General features: G+C 41.5%; 1 protein-coding gene across 3 annotated transcripts in view; it reads left to right on the top strand.

Annotated features, from left to right (window-relative positions):
• LOC129819085 (calmodulin-regulated spectrin-associated protein 1-B-like) overlaps positions 1–7,242 on the top strand; it is a 124,986-nt gene extending 117,744 nt beyond the window's left edge. For 2 of the 3 annotated variants that reach the window (XM_055875633.1, XM_055875632.1), the window contains 2 exons: positions 3,071–3,189; positions 5,432–7,242. In XM_055875633.1, the coding sequence (XP_055731608.1) occupies positions 3,071–3,189; positions 5,432–5,725 (413 nt within the window). In that variant the 3' untranslated portion in view covers positions 5,726–7,242. Of the gene's footprint in view, positions 1–3,070; positions 3,190–5,431 lie in introns of those variants that run through there. The other variant, XR_008754010.1, reaches the window with a different exon arrangement.
• The last annotated feature ends 11,145 nt before the right edge of the window (positions 7,243–18,387 follow it).

The raw sequence follows: 18,387 nt of genomic DNA, 5'->3' as shown, positions 1-18,387 counted from the left end.
TATATATACACATACAGTTGAAGTCGGAAGTTTACATACACAGTTTTTCAACCACTCCACACATTTTTTGTTAACAAACTATAATTTTGGAAAGTCGGTTAGGACATATACTTTATGCATGACACAATCAATCAATCAATTTTATTTTATATAGCCCTTCGTACATCAGATAATATCTCGAAGTGCTGTACAGAAAGTAATTCACAAGTAATTTTTCCAACAATTGTTTACAGACAGATTATTTCACTGTATCACAATTCCAGTGGGTCAGAAGTTTACATACACTAAGTTGACTGTGCCTTGAAACAACTTGGAAAATTCCAGAAAATGATGTCATGGCTTCTGTTAGGAGAAATATGTTCTCAGGTTCGTTAACCAATTCAATTTAATTACTCAGTCTGCTATATCAGGATTTGTAGGATACTGATAGAAAGGAAAACAGACAAAGGCCCAGTCTACAATACTCAAATGTTTTTTCACGGAACGTTCTGGCGTGCACAGTACAAAGACCATTTTATAGTGACACACATACTTCCACACAAACCATCAGGTATCTGCCCCGCCGACAGAGATTAGGGGAGTCCGTGACAATAGCTTCTTCCTGCCCTCCCCCAAGATAGGGAGAGACCTGTGGCTGGGACATTGAGAACTTCTCAGTCAAGGTTGGCACCAAATCTGGCTCAGACAGTCTGTTATCAAGATACTAGACACATTGTCCCCAAAACGTTGATTCTGACTAAGAACTACACTCCAGGAAATATTATTATTCTACTGACTAAAACCACCCACAGCATTAAAATAATCGAATGATTCTAATCACTTTCATACATGCATTATACTAATCTAATGATTCTAATAAATTTCATACAATCATATGGTTTCAGAGATATGGTTTCAGAGTGTAATATTCTAATCATTTATTAAAACACAATTAAAACATATTTCCTTATCAGCTTCTGATAGACTAATTGACATAATTTGAGTCAATTGGAGGTGTACCTGTGGATGTATTTCAAGGCCTACCTTCATACTCAGTGCCTATTTGCTTGACATCATGGGGAAATCAAAAGAAATCAGCCAAGACCTCAGAAAAATGATTGTAGTCTGGTTCATCCTTTGGAGCAATTTCCAAACGCCTGAAGGTGCGAAAAGTGCAAATTAATCCCAGAACAACAGCAAAGGACCTTGTGCAGGTGCTGGAGGAAACGGGTACAAAAGTATCTATATCCACAGTAAAACGAGCCCTATGTCGACATAACCTGCAAGGAAGAAGCCACTGCTCCAAAACCACCATAAAAAATCCAGATCCGGTTTACAACTGCACAGAAATGTCCTCTGGTCTGATGAAACAAAAATAGAACTGTTTGGCCATAATGACCAACATTATGTTTGGAGGAAAAAGGGGGAGGCTTGCAAGCCGAAGAACACATCCCAACCCGTGAGGTACGGGGGTGGCAGCATCATGTTGTGGGGGTGCTTTGCTGCAGGAGGGACTGGTGCACTTCACAACTAGATGTCATCATGAGGGTGGAAGATTCTGTGGATATATTGAAGCAACATCTCAAGACATCTGTCAGGAAGTTAAAGCTTGGTCGCAAATGGGTCTTCCAAATGGACAATGACACCAAGCATACTTCCAAAGTTGTGGCAAAATGGCTTAAGGACAACAAAGTCAAGGTATTGGAGTAGCCATCACAAAGCCCTGACCTCAAAACTATAGAAAATTTGTGGGCAATACTGAAAAGCGTGTGCGAGCAAGGAGGCTTACAAACCTGACTCAGTTACACCAGCTCTGTCTGGAGGAATGAGCCAAAATTCACCCAACTTATTGTGGGAAGCTTGTGGAAGGCTACCCGACACGCTTGACCCAAGTTAAACAATTTAAAGGCAATGCTACCAGGGAATTTTTACTAGGATTAAATGTCAGGAATTGTGAAAAACTGAGTTTAAATGTATTTGGCTAAGGTGTATGTAAACTTCTGACTTCAACTGTACATGCATGCACGCACGCACACACACATTAAAATACAAATACACAGTCATGGTAAGCACAAATAAAACATCACAAATTACCCATAAAAACGGTTATGTTCCTCCACAAATAAGTCCCCAATCAACACTTTAAAGTACTTTTTCAGGAAAGAGTGGTCTGCACGCAGTAGGCAAGCAGGCTGCGCATTGGCAGCTCAAGATGATTTGATTGACAGTTCTGGTCACCTAGTGATTAGTCCCACTTTAGAAGCAGCATTCCTTGACAGACAAGTAAAATTACCGTTCAGTGGCGCTTCGAAACTATCACCAGAGAAGGTTTTGTGTCTGCATTTATTTAAAAGCCGTAGTGTACCCTTACATGCTGAGTAGACCGGACGCGTCGCGTGTGCGAGGGTTACAAAATAAACGTACACATACATGTTATTCAATCATTGCACCCACACTGCTTGCGTGTGGGTGCAGAAGTTGGTTCTATTTGTGACGCTCAACAAGTCCTGCCTCCTCATTGGTTTTTAGGAGCATATACCCACGTGGGTGATTGAAAAATGAACTGAGGTCCAGAATCCAGTCGGTTGTGGTAATACACCTTAAAGTTGGTTGCCAACCGCCATATAAAGTCCGAAGAAGAAGCCTGAAGGAAGGAGGGGAAATTACTAGAAATAAATTCAGTTGACCCTTTTGTCTGTGGATTAATTGTCAGAATAGAGGACCTTGTGCATTTTAGGTAAAATAACAACCCAATGTTTAAATCCCAGGACAAAATCAACATGTGCCCGATGGTGTCTGGTTAGCATGTTACAGACAAACGAACATGCTGTAGCCGAGGCGCTTTCAAGGGTATATGACTGTAGTAGATATAACTTTATTGCCCGGCCCTAGCAGTCATACATACGTAATAGGACCATTATTCTGCATTGTAAATTGACATGGAATTTAATGATTTTTTTGTTATCGTTTTAACGGAAAATGGCTTTTTAAACATTAAGCAACATGTTTCATTTGTCACATCCCTAATGGTGAGTATTACATACACACCAGAGTACAATGGTGAGCATTAGGGTTTCTGTCCTCGTTGCAGGTCCCAAGCTGTTTAAGGAGTGTGTTTCCAAGTCCAACAAGCCGATAATTCACAATGCCATCACCCACTGCTGCCTGGCTGGCAAGGTCAACGAAGCCCAGAAGAACACCATCCTAGAGGTCAGTCCATCCATAGTATGGCAGTACTAGCAGGTCTCCATGATTTTACTATAGCCAAAAATATCAATGCAACATGTAAAGTGTTGGTCCCATGTTTCGGGGACCGAGTGGCGCAGCGGTCTAAGGCACTGTATCGCAGTGCTAGAGGCGTCACGACAGACCCAGGTTCGATCCCGGGCTGTATCACAACTGGCCGTGATCGGGAGTCCCATAGGGCGGTGCACAATTGGCCCAGCGTCGTCCAGGTTTGGCCGGGGTAGGCCGTCATTGCAAATAAGAATTTATTCTTAACTGACTTGCCTAGTTAAGTAAAGGTTAAACAAATAAATTAGCTGAAATAAAATATCCCAGAAATGTTCCATAAGCACAAATTTGTTTACATCCCTGTTAGTGTGCATTTCTCCTTTGCCAAGATAATCCATCCACCTGGCAGGTGTGGCATATCAAGAAGCTGATTAAACAGCATTATCATTACACAGGTGCACCTTGTGCTGGGGGCAATAAAAAGCCACTCTAAAATGTGCAGTTTTGTCACATCACACAATGTCACAGATGTCTCAAGTTTTGAGGGAGTGTGCAATTGGCTTACGACTGCAGGAATGTCCACCAGAGCTGTTGCCAGAGAATTGAATGTTCATTTCTCGACCATAATCCGCCTCCAACGTTGTTTTGGAGAATTTGGCAGTACGTCCAACTGGACTCACAACTGCAGACCACGCGTAACCACGCCAGCCCAGGACTTCCACATCCGGGTTCTTCACCTGAGTAATCATCTGGGAGCACCCACCCAGACAGCTGATGAAACTGTGGGTTTGCACAACCAAAGAATTTCTGCACAAACTGTCAGAATGCAAAGTTTGTTTTTTCATGGTTCGGGCTAGGCCACTTAGTTCCAGTGTAAGGACATTTTAAAGTTACAGCATGTAATGACTTTCTAGACGATTCTGTGCTTCCAACTTTGTGACTAATTTGGGGAAGGCCCTTTCCTGTTTCCGCATGACAATGCCCTTGTGCACAAAGCGAGGTCCGTACAGAAAGGTTTTTTCGAGATCGGTGTGGAAGAACTTGACTGGCCTGCACACAGCCCTGACCTCAACCCCATCGAACACCTTTGGGATGAATTGAAACGCCGACTGCGAGCCAGGCCTAATCGCCCAACATCAGTGCCCGACCTCAATATTGCTCTTGTGGCTGAGTGGAAGCATGTCCTCACAGTAATGTTCCAACATCTAGTGGAAAGCCTTCCCATAAGAGTGGAGGCTGTTATAGCAGCAAAGGGGGGACCAACTCCATATTAATGCCCATGATTTTGGAATGAGATGTTTGACGAGCAGATACTTTTGGTCACTCTGCACAAACTGTCAGAAACCGTCTCAGGGAAGCTCATGCACGTGCTCATCGTCCTCACCAGGGTCTTTACCTGACTGCATCATAACTGACTTCAGTGGGAAAATGCTGACCTTCGATGGCCACTGGCACTCTGGAGAAGTGTGCTCTTCACGGATGAATCCCTGTTTCAACTGTACTGGGCAGATGGCGTCGTGTGGGCGAGCGGTTTGCTGATGTCAGCTGAGATTCCCCTATGGTGGCGGTGGGGTTATGATATGGGCAGGCATAAGCTACGGACAACTAACACAATTGCATTTTATCGTGACGAGATCCTGAGGCCCATTTCTTTTAAGGTAGCTGTGACCAACAGATGCATATCTGTATTCCCAGTCATGTGAAATCCATAGATTAGGGCCTAAGGAATTTATTTCAATTGTCTGATTTCCGTAGGGCCGTAAGGCCTCTGCAATTTCAGTATAGACAATTAATTTTCCTCATTACCTGTGAAAATGATTTGAGGTGAGTCAATAGTATTGTAGTTCTCGAAGGAGTCTGTGATTTTACTATAGCCAATGAATTGTCCTCATTACTAGTGTCAAGAAGTTAGACTGTTTTCTCTTCTACTGTATATGAGTCAATAAAAACATCAATGTTTGGCCTAAAATGTTTTGAGGAAAACTGTGTTTTAGAAAGATCAGCTTGAAATTGACATGGTATAATTGATTCAACAACCAATTTGTTCAAGTATGAACCAGAACATCAAAAGACTAGTCATTTCTAAGTGTTTATACAGCTAACTTGGTTATCCTGTTTTGTTATATATCCCTCTGATTCCCACTGTATAGTAGAGTTTGATGTTCTTTTTCCCATGGTTACTAATGGTTGTTTCTTCCATCTGTCTCTCCAATGCCAGGAGCTGGAGAGGTGTGAGGCCAACCACCTGATGATTCTGTTCAGGGACGGTAGCTGCCAGTTCCGAGCCATCTACTCCTTCTCCCCCGACACAGAGGAGATTGTCAAGTTCACCGGCACGGGGCCACGCAGCATCAGCCGCAAGATGATCGACAAGCTCTACAAGTACAGCTCCGACCGCAAGCAGTTCAACTGCATCCCCGCCAAGACCGTGTCAGTCAGCGTGGATGCCCTGACCATACACAACCACCTGTGGCAGATCAAGAGGCCCAGCGGATCTTCTAGGAAGAAGTGAGGAAGGGAAGAAGACGAGGACGAGAAGGCACTCCATAGGCATTCATTCTACGATTGGGCAGGACCCAGTAGTCTCGGATATGACCCTTCTGTGGGTTTGGCCTGTTGATGACGGGGGATTGGTCTATTGCTGTGTGTGTGTGTAGCTTTCGGATTGGTGTAAATGGCGGTCTCCATGGAGATGGACGTGATAATTTTAATGAACACCTTCCAACTAACTGAATGAGTCTTTTAAAGATTAGGAATGTTTTTGTTTTTTCCCAAGGCAGTTTTCTGCATGTGGCACTTTTTATGCTAACTGAGGAATAGCCTATATTTTAGCGCTGAACCCACTTCTATACAGTACTTTACCCTTATGTAGTGGATCGAAAAGACAAAACTACAAAGTAATACTGAAACTACAAACAACTGAAATAAGTGCAAATAGAGGCAGCACTGAAAGTACAGACGCTACAGACTTATAATAATAGAAACCACAGCCATTGTTAAAATTGTTTGAAAGTGTTTGTTCTAGTCGGGCAAAATCCTGCTGCTGTGACCCCTCTGGTCTCCTTCAAAAGGCTATTTATTCAATAATACTAGTATGGGCTATTAGGTGATTTTACCATGAATAAACTTTACTTAACATTTTTTTTAGGTATGAAAGTGATGAGAAAGATATGGTCAAGTCTTGTTTTTGTGTGTGTTTGTGGAAAGGGGGGGTTGGGAATGATGTGTGTTTCTCTGAATGTGTTTACTCGTTAAATTATGCTTTAACAAAGGTTTTGTCATGCAATGGAACAAGCGCCACCACTGTTTAATTCAGTTAGAACATGAATGCTCTTGTCCCAGGAGAAGGGAGGCTCATCATTTCCTCAGTGTTATTGTTAGTGGGGAGGTGGTGATTAGTATTTACTCGGTTCCAAACGAGCCCGCTTTGGGTTTCAGTGTATTGCACTCTATCTACAGTATGTTACAGCAGAATACCGGCCCACGATCAATGGTACTCAGGAAGATCCAAATCCACCGAATGTCTCTCTGGTGGTAAGCTCACTCTTACCACTAGAGAGACACCAAGGTCTTCTGCTGCTTTTCACTAAAACACTCAGAACCTTATCTGAAGTAACTGACTAGGTTTACGATTTTTTTCTGGCAATGTGATCTGACCAGGACAACAAAAACAACTATTGGCTCTAACATGAGCCAGGATTTTTCCCTAGTCACATGGTCGGGGAAAAGTCCTGGCCCCATTCATGACCTAAACCTGCTGTCTGTGAGCACTAAGAGCAGCTCTACCATGACTGACTATGCCTCAAGTTCATTCAAGTCAAGGGACACTGGACAATACTTGATATTATTTGCTGCATTTTGTACATTTGAGTAGTGGTTTTGTATATACTGTGTACACCTTATGTTTACTAAAAGTTGGCGCAATTGAATTTTTCATTACTGGCTTTAAAGATTGTATTTGTTTCTTTAAAATATTCTACTATATATTTATTTTGAAAAACACTGGTGTAATAAATATTACTGGTAAACTAACAATGGTTCCTTTGCTTTGTTGCCCATGATTTCATTTAATTCATGAATATTTATTTGTATTGTGTTTTTTTCAGCCGTTGATCATAATGGATTGCATTGCTTCTAAACTGGATTAAGATCTTGATTTATCGTGCCATTATCTCATCATGGGGGATAGAGTTCAAGCAGCGCATTGGAAAAGTCACATACAAATAGCACCACAGTCTGAAGTGTAGCCTATGATTTAAGAACTAAATATAGTCCTGCTTATTCAAGTCGGACTTCTTTCTGAATGAGCTGTGTAGCGCAACTAGTCTGCGTCGTTTATACCTGTTGACGTGCTGAGCGCAAGCAACGTCAGAGAATCTCTTCGTCGCGTGCATTAAAAAAAACCTACAGTCGATGTCCGTGCCCCCGCTGAAATCAAATTAGCGTAATAATACAAAAGCATACAAATATGTCAGTTTATGCTAGAGAGAGGTTTTTTTGTTGTTGCGTTGGATACGTCTCAATCCACCACATCCACTAATGTCAAATCAAATGATACTTGTCACATGTGCCAAATACAACAGGTGTAGACCTTACAGTGAAATGCTTACTTACAAGCCCTTAACCAACAATGCCGTTTTAAGAAAATACCATCAAAAAAAGTAAGAGATAAAAATAACAAATAATTAAAGACAGCAGTAAATAACAATAGCGGGGCTATGTACAGGGGGTACCGGTACAGAGTCAATGTCCGGAGGCACCGGTGTCGAGGTAATTGAGGTATGGTACATGTACATGTAGGTAGAGTTATTAAAGTGACTATGCTTAGATAATAATAGAGTAGCAGCAGCATAGAGGGGGGGTCTGGGTAGCCATTTGATTAGCTGTTCAGGAGTCTTATATCTTGGGGATAGAAGCTGTTTAGAAGCCTCTTGGACCTAGACTTGGCGCTCCGGCATCGCTTGCCGTGCGGTAGCAGAGAGAACAGTCAATGACTAGGGTGGCTGGAGTCTTTGACAATTTTTAGGACCTTCCTCTGACCGCTTGGTATGGAGGTCCTGATGCAGGAAGCTTGGCCCTGGTGATGTGCTGAGCCGTACACACTACCCTCTGTATCGCCTTGCGGTCGGAGACCGAGCAGGTGCCATACCAGGCAATGATGCAACCGATGGTGCAGCTGTAAAACCTTTTGAGGATCTGAGGACCCATGCCAAATCTTTTCAGAATCCTGGGGGGGAATAGGTTTTGTTGTGCCCTCTTCACAGCTGTCTTGGTGTGCTTGGACCAGGTTGGTGATGTGGACGCCAAGGAACTTGACGCTCTCAACCTGCTCCACTACAGCCCCATCGATGAGAATGGGGGCGTGCTCGGTCCTCCTTTTCCTGTAGTCCACAATCATCTCCTTTGTCTTGATCCCATTGAGGGAGAGGTTGTTGTCCTTGCACCACATTGTCAGGTCTCTGACCTCCTCCCTGTCTCGTTGTCAGTGATGAGTCGCACTTCCGCATCTGCGGTGATATGTGACAGCGCTAGAGCGGTGTTTGTCAGACCATGAGACATCCCGAAATGTCTTCTCACAAAACCGTCTGTAGCGTCTCAACGGTTTGGCCTACATGACCCCTCTATGGAAAGATGAGACTCTCGTGAACACAATAGTGTTCTCCGTTTTGCTCTAAGACCCACACAAGCATCTTGGAACTTGTCTGAAGTCGGTACAGCCGATCTGCCAACTTCTGTCTGTAGCGTCCGAACAGTTTGGGCTACACAAGACTCGTCTGAAGGTCCCCCGGTATCAGTGGGAAAAATAAATGGAAGTATATATGGAGATTTTTTTAGTGCCACAAATAAGGGGTTAAATATATGTATTTCCTGATTGTTCTTTTATGTGACCCGTTTCAAGAAGATTGACGTATGTCGCACATTACTACTTAATCAAAATGTTTTTTGGGCAGAAATGCTTTCTGGAATGTGAACTTTCATGTGCCTTAATAACAAACTTGTATGCCATCTGTAAATATTAGGGATGCACGACATATCGGTAAGCATATTGGAATCGAACGATATCAGCTAAAAATGCCAACATCGGCGTTAGCCGATGTCAAAGCTGACGTGCATACCTGTGTAATGTAGGTAAGTGACTTAATGACGCCACGTAAAATACAGCGCAACACAGCATTCCTAACCTAACCCAAAATATCTGCATTGTGGATATATTTTGAAGGATAATAACATAAAGGCCATATGCAATGTTTGTGCTGATATTATTTCCAGAAGAGGAGAGAAAGTGAAATCTTTCAATACCACAAACCTAATTACTAATTTGAAAGTGCATCACCCCCAGACGTTCAGTGACTACTTACAACGAAAGCAGAAATAAGCTAAGCACACACTTCCAACAACTAAATAAGTTCAAGTCGATTAGTCATTTGAAAGAGTAAGAACATTTCAGTCAGACAACCCAAGGGCGAAATCCATTAACGCCAAGATAATGGAATTCATTGACAATCAACCGCTCTCTGTCGTGGATGATGTTGGCTTTCGCCGACTGGTCGAGTACCTCGAGTTCCGGAACACTACCAAGTAGGCGCTATTTTTCAGATGTTGCCCTACCGGAGTAACACAGTATTGTTGAAACGCACATCCATGAGCTACTTGCTATGGGCATCACTGCTATTAGCTTCACGACTGACATTTAGACCAGCGATGTCAGCAGAGTGGGTCGACGAGGATTTCATACTGATGAAAGCCATATTGCATGCTCAAGAATGTGCTGGTTCTCATTCCGCTGCTGCCATTTCAATGGCATTTGAGAACATGTTTGAGACTTGGAAACATGAACACACTCCTAGCTCCATTCGAAATACTGACTTAAGAAATAAGCTCATCAACTGCGTCTGCAGCAGACGCGATACCCTCTCTCATGGACTAAAACGCCTGCTCAACAAAACTGCCGACAGACTGTGCAAAAGTAATGTGCAAAAGTACTGTACTAGAGGCTGTGAACAAGCAATTCAGTGGCATTCTCTCTGAGCCTCTTTAGTGTGTCGCCACCATGCTCGATGCTAGGTACGAGGACCGCTACTTCGATGCAGACAAGAAACAGGGTTTAAGTGAAATGTTACAGACACAGCTGGACAAGATGGTAACGGACACAGTGACAGTGTGCACCGAAGAAGAGGACCCACGATACAAGAGGCCACGGACAGACAGAGCTGAAACTTCACTGCTTGACATGCATGATGAAATCCTGAACAAATGAACAGCGAAACAACACAGCAAGTAAGTAAAATAAATAGGTTTCACAGCTGTATGAATGTTAATAAACAAATACTACAGCTCAGTGCAATGGTAAATGTTAAGTCAGCTGTGGGATATGGACAGTAGAGGGGGATGCTATTGTAGTGACAGTAGAGTCACCACTATTTTCTGGACTTGTTTTTTGATGAGGTTCACAGCACTGGAGAATAACCTGGTTCTGGTCCAGATGTACCGGACTCATTTGCCTGAGGGTGGCCTCTTAAAGAGTAAATAAACTGTACAGCTGGCCTATGACGTCAGCCCATCTACTGTTTAATATATGACTGTGGGCCATAACTACTTGAGGCTGATAAGGGCTGCCCACACAGGGCCAAACGTGTTGGGTCACACATCTGGCAATGAGCGAAATACATTGGTCCCAGTGCATTGCTTATATACAGACAAACATAAATAAAACATGCCTACTTTTCTCCCTCTAACAAGTAACCCTGATCCATATAACCATCCTTCTCATATTAGATTATAGCAATGTAATTTCTAGAACTACAGGTAAGGGTGCTCCTGAGGGCCTTGATGCTCTGTATATCTGCCAACTTTGCCATCAACACAGGATCATTGCAACTTATGTTTGCTTGTACACTGGTCATCCTTATGCATTCCATGCAATACTTGCTGTTTGTAATAGTTATTGTCATGTTTTTGTCCACATTTGTTTGGAAATACGTGTAACTGTCCTTTGTCGTTGGCGCATACAGCTGCATGGTACTGTGACATTAGTCGTCATGTCCACTAAGCTGGTTGTTAGTCTAAAGCATACTTTTACAAGTGTGTTTAATATTTGCATTTGTCACCCAGCTCTTTGCCTTAAGAGTCCAGTTTGCCTTTCACAGCCCTTATTGCAAAGAGGACATTGTAAGTAATTTACGGTCCAGTAAAAAAAATTGTTAAAAATGAAAAAAATATGAATATTAATTTCTTACAAATAAGTAGTTTTGTGCAGGGTGGATTTTTCGTATTGTGATGATCTGTTTTCATATTTGAATATATTGTAATAAGCAACTAGAAATTGATGGCGGGTGCTAAAATGGCAACCGTTTAAGCCTGCTGCGCCTTTACCTACCTATTGACAAATAAGCTTTTTCACGTATTTTCACTGGCTATGTTAGTTCATAGTATATAAGGCTTGACAGTAGACCTGCGCCACAGTTAATTTGCCCACTCGCAAATATATCCAAAACTATTGTCAGCTTGACTGTGAGACTAACGAGATTTTAACGTCATTGCCAAATGTGAAAATGTCTTTATACAAAAGAAAATACGTCTCATTAGTTAGGTCTGAAAAAGTCCACAGAAGCTCGGAATCAGATCTGTGGGGAAAAAGGTAGAGGGAGTTTTGCAGGCCTTCATTTCACATGGGTGTTCAAAAAAAGAAGTGGAAGTTAACAAATGTTCCAGCCTCGCAATAACTATCTTTCACATGGACACTGAAAAGATCCACAAATGGCTGTATGTGGTATGGAGCAAGGACAGGAGAGGTGTTCAAACAGAGGTTCTTAAAGGAAGGCGCACAGGTAGGCCTCATGAAAAACAATGTTTCCTGAACAAGCATACAATTCTCTGTATGCTCATCGTCACTGGAGCTCTCCTATGTTTTGGAGAATTTTCATATGATCTTTTTAATTACAGGAATAGGCAGTGATTTGTCATTGAGCGAGCTTGATAACGTGAATGAATCTCTTTTCATAGCATCGCTTTCATACACATTAAGACAAATCCTTCCGTGAGTATTAGCACACAGTTTACATAACCTGCTAATGACAATGGGCTGCCTCGCTTCCTCATTGACTTGATATTTGAGTGCATTCACAACAAGCCACCTGCAGACAACATACAAAATGTAGCAGTGCATTTGAGGGTTAATTTTTCTGATGAAAATAGTTATTTGATGCATGGCCTACTATTTCTAACACCAAAATATATCATATTCACACCACAACTACACGTTGATTATATAGATTTTTTTCCTGTGCAGTGATCAACTTACATTTTGATAGCTTTTTGTATTTCTGAGTGACGTAAATGTATCGACATAGTGATTAATTCACTTTTAATGTCATTACAGAAAAATGGCAACAACATGATTGCGTTAACAACACGTTAGAAACCGAGCATGTCATGACACTGGCTAATAAAGATGACAATGGAAAGGGAAATATTGACGATGGCCAGAAATCCAGTCAACACCAACTAGATGATTACTCCAGAGACAGAGGGACAGAAGGTGAGGCAGAGACTCTAGAGGACAGGAAAGATGGCATACGAGCACAACGTGATGAAGAGTACTCCGGAGACAGAGGGACAGAACAAGTGAGTGATGCTAAAAGAACGACCAGACCAGGGGCAAAGTCATTTTCCATTTCTATTAAGGTGGATGAAAATAAAGCCCTTACCAGGTACCTCAAATCTTCAACGGCCATGGACAGATGTGCTTTATTCCAAATTGAATAAGGTCAATCCATGCTGCACCTTGGCATTCAAATACCAGCATATCAAAGCTAGTCACAGCCGGAAAAAAGCCTCACCTTACTCCTGTGCCATCTGCATCTTTCAGCCACGTAAAGTGAAATACATGTTTTTACGACAAAAAAGGCCTAGCAAATATAGCAAATATATCAATATCATAGTATTCAGATTTAGTGAGGTGACACACACAACGAAGTGAGAGAAGATGTAGGCCTGTAAGATATAATCGCAGAGGTGCAGTAGCAAAGGCAGTACAAAAAGGTGCCAGCAACCACCACTACAGACAGTTAACAAAACACACACACAGAGGAGATTTTGGCAGGCGACATTAAAAGAAGCCTTTCAAAAGATGTCCTCAAAGTGATTGGGGCTGAAATCAGAAAGTGCACAAGGCTGCACGATGACATGATGCTAGAGCTCATGCTTGCACTAAAGGTTTTGAAGGCGTGTGCCACAGCATCTCCAGGTCGAGCCGTTTGGCGTTCACTTGTACACAGAAAAGTGTTTGAAGATCCTAGTTGAACATCTGAGTCCAGTGACTCTTCATCTTGATGCCACTAGTGGGGTTGTGTCTAAGATTAGCAATCAAAGTAAAAGAGATTTGTACTATGCTCTGGTTCTGCCCGGAATGGGCAAGGCTAAACCACCCCTATGTCACGTATACTCCCTCTCCGGCCTCTAGGTCATCAGGCTGCTGATTATCCCGCGCACCTGTCACCATCGTCAAGCGCACCAGCGCCTCATGACACTCACCTGGACTCCATCACCTCCTTGATTATCTTCCCTGTATCTGTCACTCCCCTTGGTTCTTTCCTCAGGTGTTATTGACTGTCTCATGTCGGTGCGTTGTTTGTGTTTCGTGTTAATTTAATTTTTATTATTAAAACACTCACTCCTTGTACGTGTTCCTGAATCTCAGCGCACTCGTTACACCCTCCCTGTATCCAAGATGATTAGTGTCCAGCACTCCATCCCAACAATAACCTTTTGGTTAATGGAGACAGTATGCAAGGTCTCACAAATGACAAGCTGCAAGGTGAGACAGATGAAGGCTGATTTCCGCTGGGCGATGATTGGAAGTATATTGCTTCATTTAACAAAGAGAGCATCACTTATCTAAACAGAGCCCACGGCATAGTTTCCTTGGAGGAAAAAGAAGACTGCGAAGACTTCACAGTGCTCCATCTGTGCTCTGCCCACATCCTTAAGGCTGTCGCCCAGGGATTTGGGAAGAAAATGAATGACGATGGGCTCAGAGTATGCAACTTTTTGCTTTGCCTTGTTGCTCAACAGCACCTCTTCGAGGCACTGTGCTTTTCAAATCACAACATAAAAGTAATCTTGTGGATGAATCACAAAAGTATTTAGATGAGAGTATTATGAAGTCAGAGAAGGTGAAAGTGGAGGATGTGATGAGAGATGACAGTTATGAAGAAAGTGCAACTTCAGCAAAAAACAAAACATGTGGCCAATCTCCCTTCACAAGTGAATTCATGTCAGTCGTTAATCATTCGCAGAGTCTTCTGGAGGAGACACAGACAGTGCCTGAAAATACGTTTTTCTGCCCTGAGATAATCCATGTTCTAATGGACACTTACATGGCCATTTTCCCCCTTCGGAGTGGGATACTGCTGGGTGACCTTACAAGATATTGTAATGTGACCAACACAACATTGCAATCAGCGAAATCACGGGACACCAACTGCTATGTGGAACAGTGGTTCTGGATCCTGAAACATTCCATTTTGCGAAAGAAGAAATTCCTCCGTCCAGCTGAATTCATTTTGAAAATGCTTCACATAATAAAACATGACCTGCCAGAATCACAGTTCACAAAATCCCCCTACCGCAAGAAGTCGTTGGACCAGGAAGAGGAGCAGTGGGCCAAGAGAACAAGAAAAGACACACCTGACAAGTCCAGGTCAAAGTATTTTCAGCCTCTCAGACAATTACCTGAGCCAAAGAAGAAAGATGAAAGCAGGGATGAGGCAACATTACTTCAAGACAACGAGGCTGCAGGCCAGGTATGTTTTTTTTCCAAATGTTAAAGGATTGTGATAGATTTTTTTCAGTTTATGTTGAATTGAGCGGACAATAACTCTTTAGAAGAGTGGTGAAGAAAGAATTGTGGCGAAGAAAGAATTGTGTGGTGGTTGCTGTTGTGAGGTCTACAAACACAAAGTCCTCTTTCACTGTAAAAAAAAAAGAAGCTTTTTGCAATTAAGTCAAAATAACTTATTTCATCTATTGAAGTCAACTAAATGTGCAAAATGTGTTGATTTGACAAATCATGTTAATAAGTGAAGTTGACTTCAACTCAACAAAAGCTGTAAAGATAAGAAATCTAGAACAATTTGCTCAGTCAACATTCAAATCAGAAATAATAAGTCAAACTAAAACAAGAGCCTAGTTGTGCTGACGAAAAATGGCAAGTTATAATAACTACAAGTCATTACATTGTCTTAACTTACAAAATCAAGTTGAATCAGCAATAAACTGTGTTCACTCAACTTTCAAATGAGATCCAATAAGTTAAATGAACAAAACAAAGACAACAGTTGTTTTGACGTTAAATGTCAAGTTAGGATAACTACAAATCTTGACATGAACTTTACTTACAAAATGAAGTTAAATCAGCTAAGACCTGTGTGTTAACTTAACTTTCAAGTCAGAACCAAGAGGTCAAATGAACAATACCAATGTAACAGTTGTGTGTACTAAACAAGTTATGATAACTACAATTAATTACACTGTCTTAACTTACAAAATCAATTTGAATTTGCTAAGAACAATTTGTTCAGTCAACTTACAAATCAGAACTAATATGTCGAATAAACTAAAACAAGATCCCAGTTGTGTTGACAAAAAAATGACATGTTATATTAACTACAAGTCATTACATTGTCTTAGCTGATTCAACTTGATTTTATAAGTTATATGTTCCCTCAACCTTCAAATTAGATCCAGTAAGTCAGATTAACTAAATTAAGACAACAGTTGTCTTGACTTTAATTGTCAAGTCAGGATAACTACAAATCTGTACATTACAAAATTAAGTTAAATCGGCTAAGACATATGTGTTCATTTAACTTTTAAGTCAGAACCAAGAAGTCAAATCAGTGGTCTGTGCAACTGCCTCCGGTGCACATGTACTGTTGTGTGGGTTTGAGTCTGGGTTTGAGCTTCTTAATTATTGCCCTAATACTGTACATATTGTTTAATAGTGGAAAACATTTTATTTATTTTTTATTTGTGAGTGTTTTTTCATTTCCACATTGTGATTGATGAAAAACGCATATTCCATGCGTATCACCTTATTTTTATATCCCAGTTAAAGGGAGCCATAGAAGGCCACAATACGGCTCCTTTTTTCATAAGAAAGAATCCCTATGGGGTGCCAACAATTGTCATTTTGTTGATGGTTTGTTTTAAATGGAATTTGATTGGTGCAACATTGCTGGAGCGACTTCCCCCATATTCCTTGCAGGCAATAAATACATTTTTTGTCTGTGAGAAAAAGTCACATGCAATATCTCATTTTCTCATTTCTGACACCAATGCAGCAAATGTTAAAGAATATGGAGCCACATAGCCCATACAATTGACACAGTTCATCCTATGGGTTCATATTGTGTTAGCTGAGGGTTACTGCATGAAGGTCTACACATGTGTAACCAAGGCCAAGCTGCTTGCTTAGCAAGTAAGCATATTGCTTATTCCTGAAAGACTAAATGTAAATCGCTCTGGATAAGAGAGTCTGCTGAGTAGAATGTAGGAGAATGATTTACATATCCTATTTCTCTATGCGTGCACATGTATTAGCGATCCTAATATTGGGTCTAAGCTTTCATGGTTAGCCATCTAACAGTTCGTGTTTGGTGAGGCCAATGTAGTGAAAGTAATACGTGTAATGTTACAATTGGTTATAAAAGAGATGAACTACAATAACAAAAACTACTGGAATGCATCAGATCACCTATCACAATGTGTGATGTTTGTGTAGAGTTTGCTCCTTGTTCGCGTATTGATAGGGGATATAGATCAAACTTAATTTGATTTAGCACTTGCTCCTTGTAATTCTAGTAATCAATTAATTCTTAAACAAAATTGTATAATGTTTAGAATCTAACATATGTTTTATTTACTTAAGCCTTGTGCTAGTACGGCCTACTTAAGCCGTACTAGCACAATTTATTTTAGAACTCAGTGGTAATTTATTGGCGGCGGCACATTTCAGGAAGTGGCTTGATCAAAAGAAAGAATTGTGTGGTTCTGTAACTCCTCTACTCGACCGTGCTTCTGTAACTCCTCTACTGCATTCAACAGCTTTCCAAGCTGAATAGCTTGGCAAAAGGTATCTCCTTTAAAACAATACAACCACTAACGTTAGCATGTTATGGTCAGCACCGCACACACACCATGTTAAAATAGTAATTTGGTTAAATTAAAATTTTAAAAAGATATTTGGCTACGTTTGGCAAATAGTATTTTACTATATCCGTTTAAATCGGATTACTTGTGCAATTCTGCTATGTGTACTGTAGTATAATTGTAGCTAAACTTGCTGTTATCATGCTGTTAAATAGTACCGCTCTATCTAGCAGCACACATGGCGCCAACTTGCAGACATGCTGACTAACTTGTCATTTGTTTGATAACCTGTATAACAGTAGCTAGCTACAAAAGCCAACTGTAGCTACTGTAGCTATGCTTGTAGTTATAATTAATGGCACCTGTTTGAACTTGTTATCAGTATAAAAGACACCTGTCCACAACCTCAAACAGTCACACTCCAAACTCCACTATGGCCAAGACCAAAGAGCTGTCAAAGGACACCAGAAACAAAATTGTAGACCTGCACCAGGCTGGGAAGACTGAATCTGCAATAGGTAAGCAGCTTGGTTTGAAGAAATCAACTGTGGGAGCAATTATTAGGAAATGGAAGACATACAAGACCACTGATAATCTCCCTCGATCTGGGGCTCCACGCAAGATCTCACCCCGTGGGGTCAAAATGATCACAAGAACGGTGAGCAAAAATCCCAGAACCACACGGGGGGACCTAGTGAATGACCTGCAGAGAGCTCGGACCAAAGTAACAAAGCCTACCATCAGCAAGGGCATTGAAGATGAAACGTGGCTGGGTCTTTCAGCATGACAATGATCCAAAACACACCGCCCGGGCAACGAAGGAGTGGCTTCGTAAGAAGCATTTCAAGGTCCTGGAGTGGCCTAGCCAGTCTCCAGATCTCAACCCCATAGAAAATCTTTGGAGGGAGTTGAAAGTCCGTGTTGCCCAGCAACAGCCCCAAAACATCACTGCTCTAGAGGAGATCTGCATGGAGGAATGGGCCAAAATACCAGCAACAGTGTGTGAAAACCTTGTGAAGACTT

Source organism: Salvelinus fontinalis, chromosome 21 (assembly GCF_029448725.1).
Source record: "Salvelinus fontinalis isolate EN_2023a chromosome 21, ASM2944872v1, whole genome shotgun sequence".
Taxonomy (NCBI): Eukaryota; Metazoa; Chordata; class Actinopteri; order Salmoniformes; family Salmonidae; genus Salvelinus; species Salvelinus fontinalis.
The sequence above is the reverse complement of the archived record's forward strand: the minus strand, read 5'-3'. Positions and strand labels throughout refer to the sequence as shown.